Source organism: Halictus rubicundus, chromosome 1, assembly GCF_050948215.1.
Source record: "Halictus rubicundus isolate RS-2024b chromosome 1, iyHalRubi1_principal, whole genome shotgun sequence".
Taxonomy (NCBI): Eukaryota; Metazoa; Arthropoda; class Insecta; order Hymenoptera; family Halictidae; genus Halictus; species Halictus rubicundus.
The window spans coordinates 1,643,379-1,670,113 of NC_135149.1; the positions used below are offsets into that span (position 1 = coordinate 1,643,379).

At 41.7% G+C, this 26,735-nt stretch overlaps 3 protein-coding genes across 4 annotated transcripts in view; 1 reads left to right on the plus strand and 2 right to left on the minus strand.

Moving 5' to 3' along the window:
* 5-ht1 (serotonin receptor) overlaps positions 1 to 8,658 on the plus strand; it is a 188,844-nt gene extending 180,186 nt beyond the window's left edge. For both annotated transcript variants that reach the window (XM_076805208.1, XM_076805200.1), the window contains 4 exons: positions 3,969 to 4,112; positions 5,395 to 5,550; positions 6,181 to 6,341; positions 7,501 to 8,658. In XM_076805208.1, the coding sequence (XP_076661323.1) occupies positions 3,969 to 4,112; positions 5,395 to 5,550; positions 6,181 to 6,341; positions 7,501 to 8,002 (963 nt within the window). In that variant the 3' untranslated portion in view covers positions 8,003 to 8,658. The remainder of the gene's footprint in view (positions 1 to 3,968; positions 4,113 to 5,394; positions 5,551 to 6,180; positions 6,342 to 7,500) is intronic.
* Positions 8,659 to 19,775: 11,117 nt separating this feature from the next.
* LOC143359013 (uncharacterized) lies at positions 19,776 to 20,997 on the minus strand. Its single transcript, XM_076797030.1, has 2 exons — positions 20,534 to 20,997; positions 19,776 to 20,024 (listed from the first exon to the last, which is right to left on the minus strand). Exons 1-2 carry the CDS (start codon positions 20,788 to 20,790, stop codon positions 19,781 to 19,783), a joined length of 501 nt encoding a protein of 166 aa, XP_076653145.1. The 5' UTR covers positions 20,791 to 20,997; the 3' UTR covers positions 19,776 to 19,780.
* A 1,093-nt stretch (positions 20,998 to 22,090) lies between these two features.
* The window catches only part of LOC143365173 (neuropeptide CCHamide-1 receptor-like), a 67,076-nt gene continuing 62,431 nt past the window's right edge, over positions 22,091 to 26,735 (minus strand). Inside the window, exon 7 of the mRNA XM_076805115.1 lies at positions 22,091 to 22,421. The gene's annotated coding sequence lies outside the window, so the exon portion shown is untranslated. The remainder of the gene's footprint in view (positions 22,422 to 26,735) is intronic.

The window sequence follows — 26,735 nt, forward strand, 5'->3', positions numbered from 1 at the left end:
CCATTCATGCCCCGCGTCCTAGCCCTATACATTTCCCAGCGGATAAACCAGCCACAGCCATACGCCCCGCGAACCAGACCGCCCCTTTTCCGCCGGACAACATCTGTAATTAACTGGCAAGACGTCTTTAATTATCCAGGCTTCAAACCTCTTTCCACTGCACGGGTAACGCAACCGCAACTCCGCGGAGACGCACCTGGAATTAAATCCTCCGAACGATCGAACTTACAGTGAAGTCTACGCTTCGGGCGATTGATCGACTCGGTTATTAAGAAACCCATTAAATAAAATTGAAACGTTTGCTAGGGGCAATTTATATATTTCATCGGAAGAAATACAGATATATTGCAGGGATTGGAAAGTTCTTTAGGTAACAATACCGATCAAATATATCACAAGCCAATACATAATAAATTCAGAATAAAGTCTCGATTACCGGTATCGACGTTATTGTGATCACTGGAAAATATTTACATTTTTTTGGGTTCTATTCTCAATTTACGGTTATTGAGATTGTACAATTATTCAATAAATTTATTTTCTTGGGTATACAGGGTAGTCGTACTACAGGTGGTAGAAAATTTCAGGGGTGGTTCTCCAAGACAATATAAGACGAAAATGAAGAATAAAAAAATTGCGATTTCTGCTTCATTTTTTAGTTATTATCGATTAAAAATCTGCCTAAAATGCAACCCGACCAACAGAGGTGTACGTTCCTTACATCATAAAGGCGCGCGACAGTTGCGGTATCAAAGGAGGTCCTCGCTCGCAGTAGCTTTATTCAGCTAGAACCGAAAATGCGTGTGGAATGACCAAATCGGACGGTTTACACGCCGAATTCTTGCCAGGTGATTTCTTGCGTGGCACGCGGCGTACCAGTCACTTGATACCTTCACGCGCTTCTATGACGTACGCAACGTACACCTCTGTTGGCCGGTTTGCCGCATTTTAGGCGGATTTTTAAATGTTAACAACTAAAAAATGAAGCTGAAATCACAATTTTTTTACTCCCCTTAAGTTTTCTCCCGTCTGTAGTCGAACACCCTGTGTATTATTAAAGAAATGGCTAATAATTTGCATGAGCCTTGTCATTTTTATAAAGTAATGTGAAATAGACAATGTTAGGGCTGCGTGAACCTAGTTTTAAGATTGAACTAGCAGCTTTGGCTGCTAAAAATAAATTGTTACGGTGCTTTTACTTTTTGGAGCGGACTTTCCAGAGAAGTCCAGGGAGGATCCTTCCGTGAGACTTTCGGTAACCTAGTTCGTCCTCGTTAGTGGATGGCACTACACATGTAACCTGTCCTAACAAGGGAAGGAAAAAAGTAGAAGATCGGCCACTGGAGATTTTCCTGGTTCGATGAGAAGGGAAGCCTCCCTATTTCTTGTCGGCACGTGGAGAAGGCTCCTTCATAAAGCTAGATGCCTTTTAGCTTCTCGCCTCACCCTCGACCTTCCTCTCCGACTTTTCCATTATTAACCCTCATTGTGCTTTGTTCCCGAACGTCGACAGAACTCGTAACACGGGGCCATTGCGTTCTCCCCGTCGCGCGTCGCCCCGGTCCTCGGGACAGAGCTAAGGAGTTCCGGCCACATGTTACGATCCAACTTACACGAAACGCCGAAGAAATGAACGATCGTCGGCCGGCAACTAGGCCAATTACGGGGGTGGGATCTCCCGAAACAGTCGTTCCCGGTGAACGTCGAACGACTCGGATCAAAACTCGATCAGCCCTCGGATGTTCTCCCCGAACCTCGTCCTTAAAAAATGATTGTTAATAAAAATATTAATCACCTTACAATCCAAATCCATTGGAATCTTAAACGAAACGCGTCAAGGAGTCTGGATTAAACTCGATTTTATCATTTTCTTGAATGTAATTGAATGTAAATATTAAATGTTGTTAATATAAACAATGTATACTCTATACTCTGTTACTCAGTTAGAAAATATAATTGTGCAAACCTCAAATATGAGCATGAATAAAAAAATCATCGTAAAGAACAGACTAAACGGTAAAAAAGGTGTTAAATGGTATAATTATAAACCGTACACACTATCTACAACAACGTCTCGTTTGTAAATATAATTTTGCAACCCTTGAAAAGAAAATCTATACAAAGATACTCCACATGCCTGTACCTTCAAATAATGTAACTCATACCTTGATTATTATTATTATAAGCTATATATACTATAAAAAATAACATACTCTTAATAAATATAACTTTACAACACTAGGAAACAACGTTCTATCCGAACAACCCCTTAAAACATTACAGATAGTACCCAGCAAATAATTTAATTACTATTCTTTTAAACTGTATATTACCATTTTGTTAATATACAAAACATTTACAATCTATAAAAATAATTTTTCGTACAGAAAATCCCATAAGGAAAGGTACAGGGCGCATTAAAAATAGTGAAAATTTAAGTCCATATTGTAAAAAAACTGCTGGATATTTTTTAACGCCACTAGGCTTGTATGCGTCGGTGAAGCTTCCTCTTTACGGCGTACGTTGTCCCGTTTCGATACGACGCGACGTTCCGACGCGGAGATATCGCGAGTTGAAGACAATGGTAATTTTTTAAATTTTTCGCTATGTCTGTCTCTCTCGCACACTCGGACATCCCTCTCACTCTGGAACACTGACCTGCCTCACGCGTCGAGCAGTTGCGCGGGTCAGGGTTCCATTCATAAAAATACTATTACTATTATGGTACACGTTTCCAACAATTGCGGCGTATCAATGGCCGCCGCACGGTCAGCATTCAACCCTTGTATCTATGACACTAATTCAGATATCGGAATGTAACAAAATCCATTCTGCAGGGGAAGCTTCCCCCTACAAGCAGCGTGTACCAACGCTAATAAATTCGTACCGCTTCCGGATGAAATTTGTTGCTAAAGTTAACGTTATATTTCCACACTGTAAGAAAATGGTGGATAGATTCCTTGCAACGTATAGCATCGGTATACGGGCATGGTCATCGGTCGTGTTTTCGTTCATGCGAAAAGAGAAAATAAAATGCGACCCCCGGCATTACCCAAGACAAACGTGACGCAGAACCGATAAATATTGCAATCTTTCGGCGCCAGCGACAAACCGCGTTATTTACGCGGCCAATTTCGCAGCGTGCGCGTGTAGCAAATTGGAAATAAGCATGCCGTGCACTTTACCTTAGTCACGGGCGAGACAGGGGGGGATTTTCATGTCGAGTTCCCCTGCCCCGACTACCCACTACCGGCGAACTCTGCTTCGAAGCGAAGTAGTATTACCGGAATTTCCACGGTCGAGTCCACTCCTAACAGTAATTTTCATTATGTCGTCTGTTATTTCTATAGTGTCTGGCGGAAGGAGGCCAGATACTACAATTTCGCAGTGGGGACATTCCGTAACCGTGTTTTCATTACTATATTTTCTCCTGTAGGGACCCGTTGTAATTAGACTTTCGTTTCGATGCAGCCGGCGATGGCTCTCTGCGAGTTCGGTCGCCGCTCTGTTTTCCGTTCGAACAATGAACTGGAGCGGTGGCGGCGCGGAGTTGGAGGCGGAGTATGTCGGCATTAAGCATTTAACAATTTGAGAGTTGGAAAAGCTTTACGGGGTGGGGGGCGAGCGGCGCGCCGTGAGATTAAAATCAATTCCGCGCTCTGGGAGCTGCGATGCCAAGGAGGCGGAATAGGAACGATAATATTCGGTGTTTCGGTGCGTGGCTTGCGCAGCGACGACAGCTGCGAACAAATAATCCCTGACCTGCGAACGATCGTGTACCACGTTGTCGCTCGAGTTAAGACTCGATGCCACGAGAATCCCGGCGAGGGGCGGAGCGGGTGTCGCCGTTAAAGACACCCTCGGGGATCCTCCTGGCGCATCGATCCGACCCGCCACGCCGGCCACGCCACGCACGCACCGTGCTCCCCTCGCTTCCTCCCACTAACAGATAATTCTGTTTATTACAGATAAACTCCCGATGGTCGCTCGGGCCCGAGCTTTGCGACATATGGACCAGCAGCGACGTTCTCTGCTGCACTGCCTCGATATTGCATCTGGTGGCTATCGCGGTCGACAGATATTGGGCAGTCACCGATATCAATTATATACAGGTTAATTAACGCCCGGCGTCGCGGTCGACGGGACAAACGGCCGGCACCCGGAACCGAACGAATATCGAAACTTACGTCACGATCGCGTGTCGGACAGCCCTTAGGGAAGTCTGTGACTCGCCGGAGATTAGGACAACCTGCGATATTGATCTGGGAACGCGATTCGATACTCCGATGCCCGCCGTTGTCCCGTACAGTCGCGGCCGGATCGGAGATCATTAAAGTGGAGGATACGATTAGCGGGTCCATTGCGTGCCGGCGATGTTGCTCCCTTTTTCCTTCCGCGAGCACCACGCTGAATTACAGTGGAATCCGGTTCACGAGGAACCAAAAATAAGACGCTTAGAAATTCTTTCGTACCGAAATTACATCGATCAGAAATTTTCTTTGAAAACTAGTTTCAAGTACGTCTCCTATATTCTAAAACACTGAAACTCCTAGCCACCTTCTCGCACATCCAACGAAGCTGGATGTCTAGCGGAGGTCATCGGTGACCGACGCTATAGAATTACCGAAAAATGATTATGAAAATTAATTCCTCTGAATATCAATTTATTAACGCTGAAATGAACTTGATTACAGTGTGCTTAAATAGGTGAGACTTGTGTGAAATTCATAAACGTTTTCGCCGCGTGGCAGTCGACGGACAGCTAGAAGAATGTTTCTGCCTCTAATCAGACGAAAGAAATTCATTCTCGTGCCAATTCGCACAGACACGCAGATTCTCAAAGCCGTGGAACAGAATTCATAGGCATTTGGTAGCTTGATTTCGTGCGAAACCGTTCTGATTCCGTCGGATGCCGATTCCTATCTAGCAATCGATCAATATAGCATCAATGACAGGCCGATGTTAAATCGAATCTAAATCCTCCTCTATCCCGATACCGGTACCCGCATGTTCAGGATAGTTCCCGGTCGGGGATTTCGAAAGGCAGGATTACGATGATATCCTTGTTCGGGGAGCCGGCCATCTCCACGGAACAACTAGGTATATTGAAATAGTTCTGGCAAGGGAACAGAGAGCACATTCGTAATTGCGATCGACTCCGGATCCTCTTGGCCTTTCGGCCCCGCGTAAAATTGGATTCTTCTTCATCGGAGAGTTTCAATAAACGGCGGTAATCGTCCGCCACGGATTTCGAGTAGCCCGATGATGTTCGCGTATGGTCTCGATAATTAAACGTCCTCACAACGTGTAAAACGGCGAAAAAATGAGTTCGATGGTGGAAGGGAGACGCTTCCCGAGGTCGATAGAGATTCAAGGAATGTTCTGTACTTCCAGGCGAGGAATCCGAGGCGGATCGGTATCCTGATTATCACCGTCTGGGTGGTGTCTTTAGGAATCTCGCTGGCGCCCCAGCTCGGATGGAAAGACCCTGGTTATTTGGACCGTATACAGGACGGGATATGTCTGGTGTCGCAGGATCCCGCGTACCAGGTGGGCACTTTATCACGCCTCAGATTCGAATTAATCTAACATTGAGGTATTCAATTCTCGGAAGCCAGACGTTTTCCGAACATGAGAAATTAGGTACAATCTCCAAATTCCTAAACGTAGTCCAGTTATTTGTTGTATACAGTGTTTTCTATATACAGTGATTTCTCTATATATGTCGCCAAGTACTGGATGATAAAGGTCGCGGAATTATCCCCACTACCGCAGTGTATACCCCGTGAGGGGCCACGAAGTACGAGAGGACGCCGAGGAGTGTAAACATAACACGGCTCGGGTATGTCTCTTGGACGACACGCGACGCTGGCAAGACCCATGTTGTTGACATATATCGCGAATTCACTGTGTATGTCCCAAATATCTAGCCGATAAAAGTCCCCACTGCCGCGGGGTATACCCGTGAGGGGCCGTCAACCGAGCTTCGCTGTCCTTTTCTATGTTCGGTGTGAATCCAAGAAGAAGTATCTTCTGGCCGATATATGTCCCCGGCTAGACCCGTGTTGTGGACATATATCGAGAAAACACTGTATATTCGAAGTTTTGAATGGTCGATGAAAAGCGGTGAATATGTTCTCGCCACGTATAATGAAGAACTCTTCTCGAAATACTTTGCAGATTTTCGCCACTTGCGCCACTTTCTACGTACCCCTGCTCGTCATTCTATTCCTGTACTGGAGGATATTCCAAGCGGCACGAAAGCGAATCAGAAAGAGGCCGGGGACCATCGTGCAGCCACCCCGCGAAAGAAGAGGCATCCTCAGACTCGTCACAAGAAGGTTCCGCTACCCCACATCTATGCGCGTTAGGAGACTCGTTAGTCGAGCACCTTAACCCACCCCATCCCCCGTATCCATTCATAATTTCTGCGAAGCTGTTTCTTTTAATTACGTGGCGGAATTGAATAGCGTGCCACGCTCCACCCACTCATTTAACCCCACTGAATCCCGCGGATATCTCAGGACTATTTAATGCTCTCACAATCGCAATTCTATTTAAGATCGCACACTTCGTTTCGCGCCCTCGAGCTCCGGATGGTTCAATCGAATATTTTAATACTTCTCAGAATCTTTACTCGCTAACAAAATGCGGATCTACGGATCTTTTGCAAAATAAAAATTGTTTGCATAACAAGAACCAAACAGAAACTATCTCTCTGTAATGATTCTAATAAGCTGAAACTATTGATGGTATTACAAAGTGCCTACCCACTTTGATAACAAATCTACAAGATCCGCAGTCTATTGGTAATATCGTTTGCGATTATTATGTCAAAGATTTTCAAGCTTCCTTCTGTACAGCACAATTATTGAAAATTCTATTAACCCTATCCAGCCCTATGATTCACATTACATTCATTAATCACGTCATAATTTTATATAAATTGTAGTATCTCTCAGCGGTTCCACGTAGGCTGGCAAAGCTACGTATGGAAATACAGTAAGGTCTTGATCTAAGCAGAACGGAGCTCTACGAACTTAGTCAGTTCACATATTCCCTCCACTGGGGGGAGGGAGGCAACCACTACTAATCCAATTACAAAACTTCTTTGTTTTTCATTACTTTTTATGGGACTTCCACCAACTTATTTGTGGCATTCTTCTGATTAAAATGACACTAAGGACGATATAATTTCAACTATATTCAGTAGTTCAATTGACGGTATGTAGTGCGTCTTCGGCCGTGCGGTCCGTGTTTGCATGCGCTGTACTTTTCTACATTCGACGCGGTCGACGCGGGCACAAGGCAATAATAGCCCTGCACGATCTATGTCATAGCATGGACCCGAGGATTGGGCTCAGATCATGACTTTACTGTACAATTGAGTCGTACTGTCGGACTTTGCGCGTCGGACCGCAAAGAGTTAATATTCGTCGACATGTCTACGATTAAATGCTTATAAACCGTAAAGATTGAAATTGTAAAAATGAATTCCAGGCCGAGGGAGGAGTCGACAGCGTTCACTATCACAAGATCGACGCCGGATCACTCGTCGATCTCGCCGGAGAAGTCGTCGTCGAACAACGGTGCGAACACGACGCAGTCGGCGACGGTGACGCCGTCGACAGTAACACCGTCGACGGTCTCGACAACGACGACGACCACGACGACGACCACGGTGACGAACCCGTCGAGCAGCCACTCGACTTCCAGCAGGAGGACACGTGAAACGATGGAGTCGAAGCGCGAGAGAAAAGCGGCGAAAACGCTCGCGATAATAACCGGCGCGTTCGTGGCCTGCTGGCTGCCTTTCTTCTTGGTCACGTTGCTTAGAGCGACCTGCGAGGTCTGCGAGCCGCCCGAGCTCATAGCCAGCGTCTTCCTATGGCTAGGATACTTCAACAGCACCCTGAACCCCGTAATCTACACGGTGTTCTCGCCGGAGTTCAGACAAGCATTCAAGAGGATGCTGTGTGGCAGTTCCAGGATAATTCGCTAGCAGTGGATTTAAAAAGTGTGTGAGAATATGCGTGCTTGCGAGAGAGAAAGAGAAAGAGAGAGAGAGAGTTAATAGACGCGCGAGTCCCATGTATATACAGTTATACTACTTCCTTCTCCTTCGGATAGCGTTCAACTACCATGTCACGTACTTAGGCATGTCTTAGAGAGTCCGTAGACTTTTTTCCTTGAAAGTTGCCGCTGAGGTGACCCTGGTTCGCGGCGAACTGCCGATGAGAACAACGACCAGAAGGTCCAGGAACAATCCAATTATCCTCGAGGTTGTTCCGTAGAATTTCTGATCGATCGCGCTCATCAAGATCGCCGGGAAACGATTTTTCAGTGCTCGACGCCTCGAGGCGACTGTTTCTATATGATAGAACTATCCTATGAAAGTTCTCTTTGAGATAGATGCATTCTCTGATACGTCTATGATAATATTTAATATGGATGCCGACGTGTTGCCCACTTGCCGTCTCATATTAATGAATTATTTTCGACAGAAATGCGTATTCATTTTTAAAAGATCCCTGACAAAAGTTCGCATTTTCATTCTTTCCCAATATTTAAGCAATTCTGGAGTAATTATCTCTTGGCACACTGGAAGATTTTTATAAAATGAGCGTTGTTCTGTAAGTTTAATGGTTTCTGATTTGACGTAAGACCATCGTGGGTCACTCGTATATTAACTGTTAATAGACTTCTAGGTTTATCAAAATTGAATTTTTGAGTAAATTGAAATTTTATATAAAATTCTTATTGAAATTTTTAATTTTAGAGTAAACTTAAATTTTACATGAAAGTTTTATCGAAATTTAATTTTAGAGGAAATTTCTAGCAAGACTTCGCATTTTGATTGTTTCCTAATATTTAAGAAATTCTGGATTATATCTCGACATACCGAATCATTCGAATAAGATTGAGGGTGGTTTTGTAAGTTCAATGAATTTTCTGAATTGACGGAAGAGCATTGTGGATCACTCGTTGGCACACAGAAAAACACGTTCCATTGACGCTCGAAGTCAGAACGACCGCGGGCTGTTTCGAGCGGAAGGATCGAGACGGGAAAACTCGGTCTCGCGACTGCTTCATCCTCCCGCGATTCGATCCACCCGAATACATATTCAATTTACACGCAGAACTATGTACAGACGCGTTAAAACAACACATTCATTTCCTCCGTTGATGTTCGCGAGACCGCCGCGACTTTCGTTCGACGATTAATAATAGCGTTAGACGTCGGCGACGATAACGTCGATCCCTCTTCGTCGGAAGTAGCTTCCATCGTTCCCACGCGGGTCTTGGCGACGTTTTGCTCTTCTGCCAAGAGGACAGTCGTTTCACTGTAAATAGTCTGTCATTTAGATAGTAAGAACTGCCGAAGTGCGCGAGACTTTGCGTGACGGCGACGAGCTCGATGCAGATTGTCAATCTAGTGGAAGAAATGATAAGCATACGGTTGGAATTCGAGTTGTCCTCGACGAATTTGCGTTTCTGTGATCATAGTGCACCCTGAGAGACTAGGGTAGAACGTATTCGCACCATGTAAACCTGTAAATCGGTTCATTTTTCATTTTTCCAGGTGCTATTAAATGTAAATAAAAATTATTTGGAACAATTAGGAGTCGTTTTATAGTGAATTCTCGATATATGTCAACAACACAGGTCTTTCCAGCGTCATATATCGTCCAGGAGACATAGGAGACGTCCGAGGCCTTCCGAAATTCGTGGCCCCCCCACGGGGTATACCCCGCGATAGTGGGGATAATTCCGCGACGATTATCATCCAGGCCGAGGCGACATATATAGAGAAATCACTGTATATATCCCGGGGTTTTCCGGCAAAACTACGGGAGTATATTCTACAAGTACAAATAAGGAAAAAATGTTATTTGAAGTTTGGTCAGAAACGTTATATTACGAAGTTATAAACAAATGAAATTGAATTTGGTAACGGCGGATTTTACTTCGCAGAGTATGAAAAGTCGTACATGTTTATCTTATTCACACTTTTACCACAACACCTGTTAGATCAAGAAATCGTGGTGAAAATGCGAAGAGTGTTTTCACTTAAGGAATACGCTGATATTCATCCGATAATCCGCCGTTACCAAATTCAATTTCATTTGTTTATAACTTTGTAACAAAGCGTTTCTAACCGAACTTCAAATAACATTTTTTTCTTATGCCTACTTGTAGAATATGCTCCTGTAGTTTTGCCGGTAAAACTCGGGACACCCTGTATGAAACGACCCTGATTCGACAGTGAACGAGAGTGGATTTAACTTGTGCTTTGTCGAGCAGTATTTTTTGCATGTGATCGTCCAACGAGTGAATTATATATATAGCAGAATAAATTATTTATTGAATTGATTACCTAAAATTGAATACCAAATTGGGTGCAGTATTCTGAATATCTAATTGTTTGAAAGACTGACTGCGGATCTTTATACAAAATAAAATTTGTGTACATTAATTGCGAAAAACCGGAGAAAATTGCATTCGCTAAGCTTAAATTATTTGAATCTGTCTACCGTTTGAAATTGTACCATGTTTGTCATAGATTCACAAGTCCGCAGATTACGAGAGCCACTTCTACATAGATTTTACTCTCAAGATACTTACTTACTTGTTCACATTTGAAATAAATAATAAATGTGTTTTCGAAATTTTCACACTTCGAATTTTGAGGAGTGAATCGATTTCGCAAAGGAGTGGCTCAAATGTGGAAGTAGGAAATAGTAGAAAAATGTAAAGATGAATGAATTCGAGTTTCAAAGCGAACAGGTTAGGAAATCAGAGAGAGAAAGATAGTTGAGAAGGTTGAACGATGGTTGCAGGTCGACTGGATTGTGTGATCGTAAGAAGATTTGTTTTCGTAACGCGATCAAAGGGTCGTTCGAGTCGCGAGCTCGTCGCGTGCCGTAGGACGAGCCGGATTTTCCCCGAAAGTTTCCTCCGCCCTCGACGGAGCAAAGCGTTGCCAAAACGTTGCGTCGCGCGTCACAGCGAGTAGAGGCAGGCCCATCGAGATCGTTTGTAAATCAACCAGATGATTGTGTATCGACGATCGTCCGATAACGCCTTACTATATACGAAATACATCCTCTATACTATCCCCCGAATAGTCACGCGAGTTTCGCCGTTTTACCAGCTAAGAGAGCGAGTGAGCGAGAGAGCGAGAGAGAGAGAGAGAGAGAGAGAGAGAGAGAGAGAAAGAGTGTATGCGAACAAAAACGAGAAAATGTAGAAAAAAAAAACAAATAAAACGACGAAAGAGCGAAATATAAATAACTAAATGGCAGTAGCGCGACGGTAACACAGTTGTCCAGCGATTTACTTAGTTTAAGGCTGCGCCCCCATTTCGATGATGCAATATTAAAAATATGGCGACGAGTGCGAACACGACGAACTGACTGAACACGTTCGTTTCGCGTTTGCGAGAGAAGCTGATGTTCGTTCCAAAGAGATTAGCGGGGGGGGGGGGGAGAACAGGCGAAAATCGATGAAGAAGAGAAGCGAACAAACTGGAAAAAAGTACGTTTACAACGATGCTTCGTATGTATATTTCTTTGCAATCACTGATGTAAATAAACGCAACAGTTTCAAAACGGTCGGCTGAGTCTATCGGCCGACGTCGACTTGATATTTTGTGCTTTGTTTCCCACGAGACGTTTTTGTTTTTTCTTTCCGTTCATCAACCCGTTGTCCCGCGTTTCATATTTTATACGGCGGATATTTCTTTCGGTTCGCGTTGAATTATTTCGCGATCCGATTGCACACCACGGAGCCACGGACTCGCGGATGGCGAAAAAGAGTTGGTTTGTAGGAATGCTCGAACGAAGAGAACTGTATCAATCGAGATCTTCGTTGGGAACGCTGACAGTCTATAATTAACACTGTCAGAAAATTCGATATCGTACAATGGTGGACAGGCCCGCTGGTAATAATAGACACACAGCACGATCGCTAGACAAGCGCCCATTATGCTCAATGAAAGATGGCTATGCAAACTGCGACTGTGACACGTTACATTATTGATATTTGCGAAAATACTCGGATTCACTGGCCAGGAAATGTCGATAACGTTATTTGTAATTAACCCCCGCCGGCGTTAACGGGCCCGGTGTATGAATAAATACGACAGGCTATCCTAGTGAATGATCCTGTTACTCATGGACGAATTCGTCCTTCAACCGCGAAGCACTTTTTACGGAAGCACTTGTATTGTTTTCTTCTTTCTTTTGGAACAAATAAAATCGATGGTTTCTGATTCTAATCGTAGAATGGAATAGAATTTATTCTGCGACGGAAACGAACGATTATGCAGATCGTAATGACATAAGGTAGGTATTTTATTCTTAATATAGCAGGAAGTCAAACTTTCAAAGTACGAGAAATATTTCCGTCAGAAAACTAGAAATGTATTGAAGTGTTACATACGAGAAAGAGACATATCCTGATTTTTGAGTATTTAAATAGATAAACTATTTGTTTGGAATTTCAGGCATTATTTAATTATTTCAAATCAAAGAATCGTGAAATCCAATGGGAGCTCGGACAAAATTGACACGATTGTAAGAAAATTCGACGCGATGAATTTAGAATGTATACCCATAGGAATTTTTGAATTTTCAAGGGCTCAAATTAAATTTTTACTACACTTTAGAATATGTATTTAGCGCATTTCTTGTAGCGGCAAAACATTCAAACTAGTAGACAAACGCTACTGGCGTCATCTGTGATAAAACACCACCTTGATGACTCTGTGTAACCACACATATACGTATACGAAACTTGTAACGGTTCACGGGGGCTCAAACTGACGCTTCAATATCGCAATGAGTAATTCAGAAGTGGTCAATTTGGTTTCCTAAAAGTCCAATCTAGGACTATACGGTCACTAAAATGCCTATTCAACACACACACGACACACGACACACTGCCTGACAGTGACAGTGGCGCTAGTAGTGAAAAATGTCGGAATCGCGAGGTGCAGTTTTAGACGCCTCGTGACAGGCAGTATGCCGCCGAATATTACAAATTAGTCCACGATAACGTACAAATAAGCATTTTGGAGACCATATAGTCCTAGATTGGCCTTTTAGGAAACAAAATTGACCACTTCTGAATTGCTCATTGCAATATTGCAGTTTGAGCCCCCGTGGCCCTTGTAGTTTCGTACACGTATATGGGTTTCTTCTATGTGTGTGTGTGGTTACACAGAGTCACCAAGGCAGCCAGGCGGCCCTCAGACTTAGGATCCCCACAGGCACAGACGAAGTACAGGAGGAGGTCAAACATCCAATGTATTTATTTGTCTCACGTCCCCTTGCCATTTCTGTGTCACATCCTACCGTATCGGTCGGAACTAATATTGTGGAACTAATATCACAGCGATGTAGGAGTAGGAAAGTCCAGTCATCTCATCTTATGCTGTTTCGTGTCGCACGATATGAAATACCGACTCTACCCAGATAGAACAACCAACTGGTGAACTAGATCACAGCACACACAACATAATTCATGAATCGGAAATATTAGTGAGAATCAAGTATCTTGTATACTCCCAATAATTATGTATAAAAGTTACTTTCATATGTGTTAAAACATGATCAAGACATATTTTAAAAGTTACTCCGTGTCCCGAGTACTATCAACAGAGAGGAATGAGAGTGCTCACGCCCGGGTTTTCGGCGTTCCCGATATAGTGCTGACATCTGCTCAGCCTTAGCATGGCACAGAACCGGTCAGTCTTTCCTAGAACAGAACCGGTCAGTCTTTTAGCATGGCACAGAACCGGTCAGTCTTTCCTGGGACAGAACCGGTCAGTCTTTTAGCATAAAACTGAACGCACATTATTTTTTTAACCAGGATTAGAACGTACAGCTTAATTGTTGTATATGAAATATGTAACTAACATGTAAATCTTGTGTACAAAATCTCTAATTAATATAAATTAAGAATAATATTAATTGTAATGATACGTATTTTATTTTTTTTCCAAGTTTGTAGTTGCAAACTTTAGTTGTAAAAAATGGAAAATCCGGAAAAATTCGAACAAATACAGATCTCATATCGAAGTTTAAAAGCGACCAACCTGAATATTAATCTAATAATGAGCTATTGTGATCAACACTATCTTAAATTTTTTCATATATTTAGCTACTGTTATTATTAATTGAAAAAAATTTTCTTTCATGAATAAATATTTTTTCCACCTCAGCACCATAAGATTTTTACTAGATGACTTTAAAAACATATTAGAACTATTTTTAAATAATTTTAGTCGAAAACATTCTAGTTTACTCTTTATTTCACCGTTCTACTAATTTTTTATGGGCTGCATTGCAGCTCTGTTTAACACTAATTTACAACTCGATACCATAGTACCATCCATATTCAAGGAAGAACAATTTTTTGCGACGATCATTGAAAAAACAAAATAGTTTCCACAATGCAGTACTTTAGTGCGTTTGTGACTTAGCGCCCAGAACACCTACCTGTGTTCTGTGTCCCATCTGGAGTTTTATGGTACGCTAACAATCGCTATTGAGTCGCAAGCCAGACCATACAAACGAATGCATCCACAACTTCCAGAGACCTGCCTCCAAAACTAATTAAAGGAAGGCTAGACATGCAGTGTGTACTAAACTCCTCAAAAGAGGCGGATTCCAGTCGCTCGTGTTATAAACCTCATTCGATACTTCATCGAAAGGGTGATCTTACATATTTCTGTAACAGTTCCAAGTGCATGCACTTTGTTCATGATACACTCTTTGTAATTATTAAATTCAATTAAATATTAAGTAAATCTTTCACGGTGCTAACGGCCCTCGCAGAGATGGGCATTATTTGGGATAAAAAATTATTTAAATGAAAATTTGAATAAAAGATACTTTATCTTTATTTGTTATTTGAAGGTTCGAATAAAAAAAAGCATCTTTATTGGACGAGTATCGGATAAATAATTTTATTCGTCGAGAATTTATCCGACGAATAAAGATAATTTTTTCTATTCGAAGCGGATTTATTCGAACTTCGAATAATTTTTTCATCTTTTATCTGTATCTTTTATTCGAAGGCTTCGAATAAATCTTCGAATAACTTTTGCCGAGCGCCGAGCTTCAAAGACCCAGCAAGGACGGACGACATACAATGTAAGCGAATGGAGAATCGCGCACGTATGAAAGTTTAAACTTTTAGATTTTTCAATATATCCTCATGAAATTGTGACGAGCGAATGGAGGTGATTTTCCTGATGAAAATGAGGTCAAATTCGAGTGTAATCGAACAAGTTTCACTGATACGTAATGTTACGATAAAAATTACAATCTCATTAAAGACAGTCCAAATGATGTCGTGTTTGCACTCATTTTGATCGGAACAAGCTCTACAACTCATTCGTCTTAACAATATTGTTCTGATTAAAAACATAAAAGCATAAATTGCCAATAATGCTGGATTCTCCATCTGCTTACATTGTAGGTTGTTGGTCGGTCGTTGGTCTTTGAAGTTCCGAGCTCGTAGAGTCGCGAGATATCGGTGTGAAACAACTGCCAATCCAATTGCAAAACTTCTTTATTTCTCATTATTTTTTTATGGGACTTGCGCCAACTAATTCGTGGCATTCTTCTGATTAAAATGACACTAAACACGGTACAAATTGGACTGTATTTAGCATTTTTATCCGTAGATTTATTCGAAGGCTTCGAATAAATCTTCGGATAACTTTTGCCAGCTCGACGAATAAACGGCGACGACGGCTGACGAGGACCGACGAGCGCTGAACGTCGAAGACCCAGCGACTCCCAAACGGTATACAATGTAAACGGATGGAGAATCGCGCATTATTGGCAATTTATGGTTGTATGTTTTTAATCAGAACAATATTTTAAGACGAATGAGTTGTAGAGCTTGTTCCGATCGAAATGAGTCCAAACACGACATCATTTGGACTGTCTTTAATGAGATTGTAATTTTTATCGTACCATTACGTATCAGTGAAACTTGTTCGATTACACTCGAATTTGATCTCATTTTCATCAGGAAAATCCCCTCCATTCGCTCGTCACAATTTTTTGAGGATATGTTGAAAAATCTAAAAGTTTAAACTTTCATTCGTGCGCGATTCTCCATCCGCTTACATTGTATGTCGTCTGTCTTCGCTGAGTCTTTGATGCTCGGCGCTCGGCAAAAGTTATTCGAAGATTTATTCGAAGCCTTCGAATAAAAGATATAGATAAAAGATGAAAAAATTATTCGAAGTTCGAATAAATCCGTTTCGAATAAAAAAAATTATCTTTATTCGTCGGATAAATTCTCGTCGAATAAAATTATTTATCTGATACTCGTCGAATAAAGATACTTTTTTTATTCGAACCTTTGAATAACGAATAAAGATAAAGTATCTTTTATTCGAATTGTTATTTAAATAATTTTTTATCTAAATAATGCCCAACTCTGGCCACAGGTGCCTTTTGGAAGGACAGCCCACCTGTTATTTAAACATCCTTTTAAAGTCCTTTTTTTACAGTCGCAGAGGAAGAAACGCTCTGTATTTTGGATTTCAAGTAATTGTAGACACTTGTATGATTCTGTTATATATACTACTTTGACAAAATTAGAAAATAAAAATTATGTGGCGTGTGTAATGTCGTACAAAGCAGTTTCAGATGAATGATAATGTGTTCAGGAACTGTTACAGAAATATGTAAGATCACCCTGTCGATGAAGTATCGAATGCGGTTTATGACACGAGCGACTGGAATCCACCTCTTTTGAGGAGTTTAGTACACACTGCATGTCTAGCCTTCCTTTAATTAGTTTTGGAGGCAGGTCTCTGGAAGTTGTGGATGCATTCGTTTGTATGGTCTGGCTTGCGACTCAATAGGGATTGTTAGCGTACCATAAAACTCCAGATGTGACACAGAACACAGGTAGGTGTGCTGGGCGCTACGTCACCAACGCACTAAAGGACTGAAATGAAGGAAACACTTTTATTTTTTCAATGATCGTCGCAAAAAATTGTTCTTCCTTGAATATGGATGGTACCATGGTATTGGGTTGTAAAGGGGTGTTAAACAGAGCTGCAATGCAGCCCATAAAAAATTAGTAGAACGGTGAAATAAAGAGTAAACTAGAATGTTTTCGAGTAAAATTATTTAAAAATAGTTCTAATGTGTTTTTAAAGTCATCTAGTAAAAATCTTATGGTGCTGAGGTGGAAAAAATATTTATTCATGAAAGAAATTTTTTTTTCATTAATAATAACAGTAGCTATATATATGAAAAAATTTAAGATAGTGTTGATGACAATGGTCGCTTTTAAACTTCGATATGAGATCTGTATTTGTTCGAATTTTTCCGGATTTTCCATTTTTTACAACTAAAGTTTGCAACTACAAACTTGGAAAAAAAAATAAAATACGTATCATTACAATTAATATTATTCTTAATTTATATTAATTAGAGATTTTGTACACAAGATTTACATGTTAGTTACATATTTCATATACAACAATTAAGCTGTACGTTCTAATCCTGGTTAAAAAAATAATGTGCGTTCAGTTTTATGCTAAAAGACTGACCGGTTCTGTGCCATGCTAAAAGACTGACCGGTTCTGTTCTAGGAAAGACTGACCGGTTCTGTGCCATGCTAAGGCTGAGCAGATGTCAGCACTATATCGGGAACGCCGAAAACCCGGGCGTGAGCACTCTCATTCCTCTCTGATTATACTGTTTCGTGTCTCACGATATGAAATACCGAATAATCTTAATGAGAAATCTTAATGAGAAGCGAGTATCTTGTATACTTCGAATAATACTGCATAAAAGTTACTTTGACATGCTTTAAGACATGCTCAAGACATGTTTTAAAAGTTGTTCTGTATCTCGAGTACTATTAGCCATTTTTACTAAAAAGATTAGGTGGTAAGATAGCCAAGAGGGTATTCGACAGCATCATTGGTAAGAGGAATTCTTATAATCTTATAATCTTATTCTTATATTCTTCATAATCATTAAACAAGCAGAGACAATAAATTTATCAGTGCACATTTATTCATGGTTCAAAAGTTATTCTGTACCTTTAGTTCTATCATCTATCTTTACTAAAAAATTAGATTCTGTATCTCATGTATCACTACATATTCTGTATATTCTGTATCACGCTGGAAACATGCGCGAAACATGCCAAAAACATGCCGAACCCTGCCTCACCCCGAGGCAGGTACGGCCGGTGCGTATCCAAGTCTGCCGTAGTCAAAGGGTTAAATGGAAAGCAATTAAGTTCAGTATAAGCTAGTGTAATGTTGTTAACGTAAGGAGATTTCTTTCCAATTTCTTTCTCTTTACGGCAAACGGGCAGAAGAAAGCCTTTTCGTGATCGCGCACTCCGATGATTTTCGGATGTATTGAAAACTCATAATCTGACAACGTTGCGTACTTTAGACTTGGCAACGCTGTAGAAGTTTGACCAGTCGAACCTGAGTCGCAATGAATCTTGTTCTCGAATTCACCGTTCTCAAAGCGTAGAGGACGCTAAAATCGTTGCCATTTTAAAGTGACGGTACTACAGATTCCTATATACACCAAGTCCAATAAGGTGTTAGGCACCGACGAGATATATATCTCGTCGGTGTGTTAGGTCTATTCCTATATCTCGTCTGTGCTATTGCCGTTGTTACGTCCCAGATGGGGCTGTTTATAGTTTTCCGGGGATAAGGCGCAGTTTAGAACCTACCTGCATTCACCGGCTTTGGTTCGGGAGATTGAGGGCTGGTCAAATAAATTGTACCCGAAATTTTATATAAAAAACGGCAAAGGTTTGGTTTATTTTGAGTTTAGTTCTGAATCAGATTATACAAGGATGAATTCTCGTAGCGCATAAGCTAGAGCACTTATAAACAGTTCGCTTAATAGTACGTTTAAATTACCGAGTCGTTGGTAGGCGCTCGCAAGTCTTGGTTGTGGGGTTGAAAGGGGCGCTCGCTGGTTGTGGCCGCTGGTCGCTGGGGCACACGCGGACACTTCACGCAACGGGGTTTCGAAATTCGGCGAAACTATCTTACTGTCGGCGCGACGCGTGTGTGGTACAAAGGTCTGTTAATGGAACTGAGTAGTAGCACTGATTTTGAACTGAATGAACCCGAATTGAAGAGCTGGTTTCCTTTTTATAGTGTGGGCGGTCCTTTGTTTTCTTGAAGTGCTGATTTAGGCGTTTCTGCTTCCCGATCTTCCCGATGTTTCTTGCTTCGTCAGCTGCGTGTTGCCAAGATGAAATCGTCGTCTTTTCTTATGGTTCGGCGTAATTTGATACTTTCCTCTTTTGCGTCTAATCTGTAATCTGGTCTTCATCTGCGTGTCTTGCAGGAAGATAAGTCGGAGTATTTTTAACCGCGTCGGGTTGTCACGCATATTTCGATCTTATTTTGTTTTCCCGTGTGATAATACTAATGGTCCTTGTTTAGGCGTTTATCGGCGAACCGCCGGACGTGACACCGTATTCCGGGAATTCTCGTCTGTCGGTAACGTTCGTCCACCAGTTTGAGCATTTTGCCGCTACGAGAATTACAATACTTTTCCTCAAGGTCACATATACAGAATATTTGTTCGCAAATTTCACATTTCCAATTAATACGCGTATCGACCTATTGACGTTCAGGCGTATACGCAATTAATGCTCAAATAAATTATCACACAATTGGAAAATAATAATTTAATGAAATATCAATCACATAAGGTTACAAAACGATTTCACGTTTACAAAACCGGATTCGTTAAATAAATAGAAGAGAGCTGGAACGTTTCATCTGTGCACACGGCTGAAACTCGGACAGAACCGGGATGATATCCAAAGTCCCGTTTTCTTCGATGCTCGGTTTCCTGAAGAACAGCTCTCTTAGCAGCGTTCCGTCGGTGGAGAGCTCTTCTAGATCCTCTTTGCTCTTAATCCTCAAATTCTGCGACCCTCTCGAAACAGATTCCTTATTGGATTCTTCGCGTGAACTCCCCTTGCACGACCTGAGGATCGTGAAAATACAAAACCGATGAGAATGGTCTCAATCGATTATTCGCGAATGAACTTCTAAACCTACATAAATTGGAATTCTAGAATTAAATGCCCGAGAAAATTATATTAAATATTTTTCAAATATCAGAGGTGGATTAAATATTGTACAGAAATCTTCTTCAGTTGGAAACAAGGTTAAAAATTAATCAGACTTTTATGCAGCGTACAATTGCATAAAATCCACAAAGGACTCCCCAGAAAGTTCCGCGATCGCGTCACCTACACCCGTTCACCGCAAAGAAAAACTGTTAAGCACCCAGAACCGTAATTTCATTCGCTGGACTAATATGTACTCGATTTAAAAGAAACATTTTTCTCAGGAAAAGCTACTGTAACGAAGGCAATCACCGTTCGCTTTACGCTCCCACCATAGAAACCGACTTAATATATCTCATGCGTCGAATCCACAAAAAATATCACGCTCGAAGGACCGTTTTCTCGGTTAATAATGTACACTTACGTTACTATCTCAACTTCCTCGGTTTGACAAGCTCTGTGAACCTTTCCCGCACTGTTCTCGGACCGTTCTAGCCGTTCCGTTTCAAGCAGCTCCTTTGTCCTTTGAAAATTAATTCTGATAGCGTCAGATTCCATTTGTTTCTGCTCGAGCGTGTCCTGGAGTCGCGACTTTTCTCGCACCAGGTCTCTCACGGTCTCCGTTAGACCGAGGAATTGTTTTTCCTGAGCTGCGATCTGTCGTGTTAACAGCTCCAGCATCCGCGAAACTCGAGTCTTCAACTCGTTGGTCTCCGCACGGGCTTCGTTCAGCTAATTGGAACGACGAACACGGTATTATGATCCAATTTATCTAATCCCGATCCTCTTTCATCGATTTTCGCGCAGGGAGAAAAGAAATAGTTTGATACCTTTCGCAGCAAAAATATTACCTCCTAACAATATCATACACTTTTAACATTGTGCATTTTTCCCACTGTATCAGAATGCTTTTAAAAATATACACAGCTTCAATTGAAAGTTAATTTATAAGCAAAACAATACTTCGTTTTCAAACAAAAATTCGTGGGCATATTACAATAGTTACAAAACAAAGACACTTCAAAAATAAATTAGGATTCGAAAAATGGCAATTCTTCGTCACAAAGATAAATTTGAGGTCTCACTAAACGAGTTTCTAGAAAAATATGGATAATATCAAATTAAATTAAGATTGGAAGAATAATTCTTCGATCATAAAGACAATTTTGTGAGTTTACTAAAACAGTTTCACAAATGGAGACACTCCAAAGCGGAAACGGGGTTTCGAAGGATTACAGCATTCTATTTGTAAAAAGGGTTTACTGAAATAGTTTCAAATGAAACTATTGACACGTTTAAACGAAACTGGGATTCGAGGGATTACAGTATTTTATTTGCAAAGAGAAATTGAGGGTTTACTTGGAAATAGTTTCAAATAGAAATATCGACACGTCTAAATGAAATTGGAATCCGAAGGATGATAGTATCTTCTTTTTTTTTGTAAAGAAAACTTTTTAGAGCAACAAACCGAGAATTTATATTGATAAAGTAATGGAAGAGTTCGATTACAAACTTTCATATTACATTGGTAAGAGGGGGAATCAAAGAAACTCAATTTACTTCGGGGGAGCAACAACAAAGTTCCGCAGAACTACGAGCCATCGTTTGCATCGTTCGAATTTTATTAATTAACAAAATATTGCAAAGCAGCTTTACAATTTCGATAATTATTGAGTGGAGGTGTGAATCTCAAACCAGTCATTGTGGATGATCCAGTAATTCTAGTATTAACAAGGAACGATTGTATTATTATTTTATTGTTATTTTAAAGAATCTTCCGATGAAGGTAAAAAAATTGATCTCGAGCTCCGAACATTATCAAATAATTCAACTTGCAACAATTGAAAGCCAGGACTCGAATTCGCTAAAATTGAATCGTAATTGATACAATCTAAAGAAAATTTTGCATCAACAGGAACGAACTGTATTTTTATTCTGTACACTAAGAAATCTTTTACTGAGCGATCTTTTACTGAATGTCTTCTTGTTCTAGAAAAAATTAAATCTAACTACCAGTAAGAGTGAGAAAGAACTTCCTCGGAAAGGGAAGCAAGACAAACAATTTTAAATTTGACTTCGACCAAGTCTAGCGCCGCGACTGGGTTGTCAAGCTTTTCTTTTCGAAATTTTTGTCCCAGTTTCATTGTGGGTTTAATGCAGTATTTGAAGGGAGCGGAATTACTTGGAACTCGAGCTGTTTCACCTCGGCCTCTCGCCGGTCCAACGACTTCTGGTACTGAGTTCTCATGGCCTCTTTCTCCGACTCGCTGACGACCAGCTCGGACTTGAAATCGCGGGACTCCTTGGTGGATCTGCGATGAAAAGGGGTAAGCTCTTTCGCGGGGGTACATTCGCGAAACGAGGTTTGCGAGAACGTGAAAGAGGTGGCCGAACGACGACGAAAGTTGCGGGCAATTTCGCGCAATTCAATTTATTTTCTTCCGGTTGCGCCTTCAAGAAACTTCATCGACCATTCTGTTTCGCGACGGAGTTTCCGGGGGCACAGTTCCGGCTTCCGGGGCCTTTCAGATCCAGATCCTGAGATCCAGCAATATTTTATTTCCATTACTTCGTTGGCCCGTGGAACAGCCAGCCGCGATTATCTTAATCGAAATCGTGCCACCGAAACGTTGATATGCAGATGGTCGAAGAATAATCTCGGCTAATCCTTTGACAGAGCCAGCCAATGGGAATCGTTAACGTCACGGACGACGGAGCACCCAGGGACCCCGACAAATTGCCCTGTCGAAGTTTTAATAGCTGTTGCCCGAACACACGGTCGTGTTCTACGTGATAAATGTCACCGGCCAGAGAAAATGTAACTAATCCGACGAATTAAACGGTACATGAGGAACGTTCCAATAGGAGAACAACTTCCGAGAAATTATCCGAGTTTCGGAAAAGGACCAAGGTGAAACATGGTGGTCGAAACGCTCCCTTCGCGCCGCAGCTGGCTGCGTTGACAGCATCATGATTAGGCTTCTACGTTGTGGTCCACGATTAATCACACCCCAACACGTTTTCTCTTATGAGCTGATAATATTTTACTTCCATAAGACTGAACCTCCTACCGCCGCCGATCAAACGGTTTCGGATTCTTTATTTTACTATTACTGAAATTACAGAGACGACCGCGTCAGATAAAAATTGTACAAAATCTAAGGAAATTCAGTCGTGCTATTTTTCTAAGACAATACATTTTTGGGAACTATCGATACACCTCTTTCACTTTTCCAGTACGATCTTCTCGAAGCTAACAAAGCTACCCAGCGAACCAACTACATCGTTAACCCCTTGCCTTACGATTTAAGTTCCGATGGCGCGTGTCATAAACAACAACAAGGTCGGTCACACATCGAGTGCCATTTCACGGTTTGGCTGAGCGTTTGAAGTTGTGCAATTCGCATAGTCTTCCGATATGTATGTACAGCAAAGTCTTAATCTAAGTGCAATCCTCGGGTCCGTGCTGTGACATAGATCGTGTAGGTGCTATTATTTTCTTGAGACCGCGTCGACCTAAGGCGCACTACATACCGTCAATTAAACCGCTAAATACAGTTCAAATTATGTCGTGTTTAGTGTCATTTGAATCAGAAAAATGTTACAAATAATTTGGCGAAAGTCCCACACAAAAAAAAAAATAATGACATACGCAGAAGTTTTGTAGTTGGATTAGTAGTGGTTCACACCGATATACTCAACCCGGTATCGGATTACGCGGCATGTTTACACTACTCTGCGACCGAGGCTGCTCGAGCTCTTTCGCCCCTCGCGGGGCATGCTCAGAGTGGAGGGGATAGGCGAACTAAGATCGTGTAGTTCCGTTCGGCTTAGATCAAGATTGTAATGTAAATACATGTGTTTACCACGTGTCTGTGACACGTGTTGATTACGTTCATCCCGATCGAGGTATCACGTCTCTCACACGATATTATAGGCGAAAGGGTTAATTGAACCACAGAGGCTGGCTCAGTCAAAGAGAATTGAACCTCAAAGGGTTGATCGTACAAATAAAATCGAGTAACCTCTACTGCTTCGATGAAGCTGAAAAACCTAATTGCAATTACTTCTGAAAAGCGGTTCTCCAGGAGAACTTATAGTAAAAGCGTGATGATCGCGAATCTTCGAAAGTGGTTTTACTGGGTGGATTGCTGAGAAGGTGAAAATAAATTCTCGCGTCGGTTTGCTGAATATTAAGTAAAAATTCCGTGTGTTGAGAGCCCTTAGGGAAAAATTTACGGGTCGACGGAACAGCGTTGGTGGCGCGAGGTGAGCCAGCAGGGAATTTACTTAATCAACTGCTTAACCAGCTGCGCGATCCTTCTTCTGTCGGCAGGACAGAGATCCTGTATGTGCGGGAACCTCGCAGCGTTTTCGTCCTCTTCGCCCCTGCATCTCGCGCAGAATTCCTCGCCAGCCTTCACCGTCTCGCTCTCTGTCGAGATCGTTTGTCTGCTCGAAGATTAAACAGTTACCAAGACTTTCTGTTATTAAGCAAGATGACGCGGTCCGGCATCCCCAGAATCCGTTCCTTCCGGGGGAACCGCGACCGGTCTGTGACGCGCAAAATCTGACCCGAGAGCTTTCGAATAACAACGAAAATTAATTGTCGGGGTTGGGTAGCGGTACCTCGAATTACCGTTTCCCGCGCAACAATTAATGGGGGATGCTATGCCATCGAATCGCCCCACTCAAAGTTGATTAATTGCGCGCTGATCGCCAAACTGCGGATTCCACGCGATTTAGAACGAAGTTCGACGCGCTACCTCTGAGTTCAACTATGCTTTGAAGTTCTTGATGAATGAGCTGCTCGTGGGCCAAACCAATTAATCACCTTTCGAGCATTTTTACGTTTACATTTTCTTAACACGTTGACTGCCATGTCACCCATATGTGGGTGACGGAATTGTTTGTCCGGGTTTTAAAATGAATTTTTACGTTAATATATTCATTGTACCAAATTTGATTAGGAACTGTAAAATGCAAGAAAGTTGGAGGACTACTCAATATCATACATTTAATTAAAAAATTTTTTTTCTAGTTTGGCAGTCGAAGTGTTAATAACGCAATATCACTGGGTGAGAAACATTGAAAGAACTATTGGAAATGAAGGCATACTGTTAAGTTGAATAATAAACCGCTTACTATTTCTTTATTATGTACAGTCTCCGTCCAAAAAATTAGGACTATTCGGAATTTTTAACTTTTCTCGTTTTTGGGCTTGCATGGAATTAAATTGCTAATTTTACGTACCTATTAACTGTCAATTCTTTCGCACATGCAAGAGGTATTACGTAAAATAAAAATTGTCTGCACGAATTGAAAGATAAAATAGCTATATGATCGCCTATTTCTCTTTCTTAATAATTTTATTCAGTAATAAATTCCTCTGTATTTTATTTCATAAACTCAATTGGAAAGAATTTGACGAACGAGTGGATCATATCAAGATATCCGTGAAATTTCGTATCCGCAGTTTAACCTAAGAGTGACACGGAACAGTGAAATTAGTCGATTATCACGGACCTTCCTCATCGGTCCGATGCATCAGCTCGTTCTCCCGATAAATTCGCAGGGTTCGTTGATGTAGTTTCGCGAGTCTGCGGCAAAGGGGATTTTATTCACCGTCCTGCTCCTTCTGGGACAGCTACGATGGAAACAATCGGAGGGGGAGAGAAGCAGCGGGGATAAAGCGAAAGTGACATCTACCTTTTGCTCCATCTAATATAGGAATTCATAAGCGCGCCGTCGTCGTAGTCGTTCGAATACATGTCTGGCAAACATATCCGCCGCTTGGCTCCCAAGACGGTCGTATAACCGGAAAGCGGTTACGCGTCGGGAAGGTCAGAAGTCGACTGAGGAGTGACGCTCGAGAGCTCGATCCTCGTTACGAGCGTACGGCGGCCGTGAAATCCCCGCGGTAACGATTCTTTTCTGTCCGGGGAGCACTCGGCTCTGCTCGACTTTCCGCGTTTGCCCCGTGAAGTTGGATTTATACCGCGCGTTCTCAAAATGACACTAAATCCGTCCTCGGCGATCGTTCTTCCGCCTACTTCGGGCGTGACGCGGTTCTCTGATCGACCGACTCTTATATTACTTCAGCGATGGACCGTGGCGAAACCGAAAGCAGATGGGGACTGTCGCACCATCTGCATTCGACAGAGGGCTGTAGACCGCGTGATCAAAGATTTATGACTCGTACTCGTGCCCCGTGCGATTGTGCTTTTTGTCCAGGCAACTGCACGGACGATACCGATGCTTTCGCTGACCGTTCAAATCGGATTCTAACATTGCAATGGAAAATGCAGGCTTACTAGACTCTACTGGTTTAGATTTGTCTTTAAGCATTTCTGTCATTGGTTAGGTAAATGTCCTATGTGATTCTATATAGATCTATATAGATCTTGAATCTATATAGATTCAATTGATTTTTCCATTTTAGTGGAAATTAGCAGCAGTTTATTGTCATAGATTTTTACGACCCTTTAAATTTGCCTGATTTTGTTATTTCAGTGAAAGCAACAACTCTAGCACACTATATCTTGTATCTTGTAAGTCTAATGTACCCTATTACTCTAGCGAACCTTTTATTTGTCCTGTACCATTGTCTCCAGCAAATCTTTCAG

Excerpts from the sequence above, each read along its gene's own strand:
- LOC143359013 (XM_076797030.1), bottom strand. The coding sequence starts at position 20,790 with ATGCTGGAGCTGTTAACACGACAGATCGCAGCTCAGGAAAAACAATTC. Across the intron at positions 20,025-20,533 it reads GAGGAAGTTGAGATAGTAAC|GTCGTGCAAGGGGAGTTCAC; the intron begins GTAAGTGTACAT and ends CACGATCCTCAG.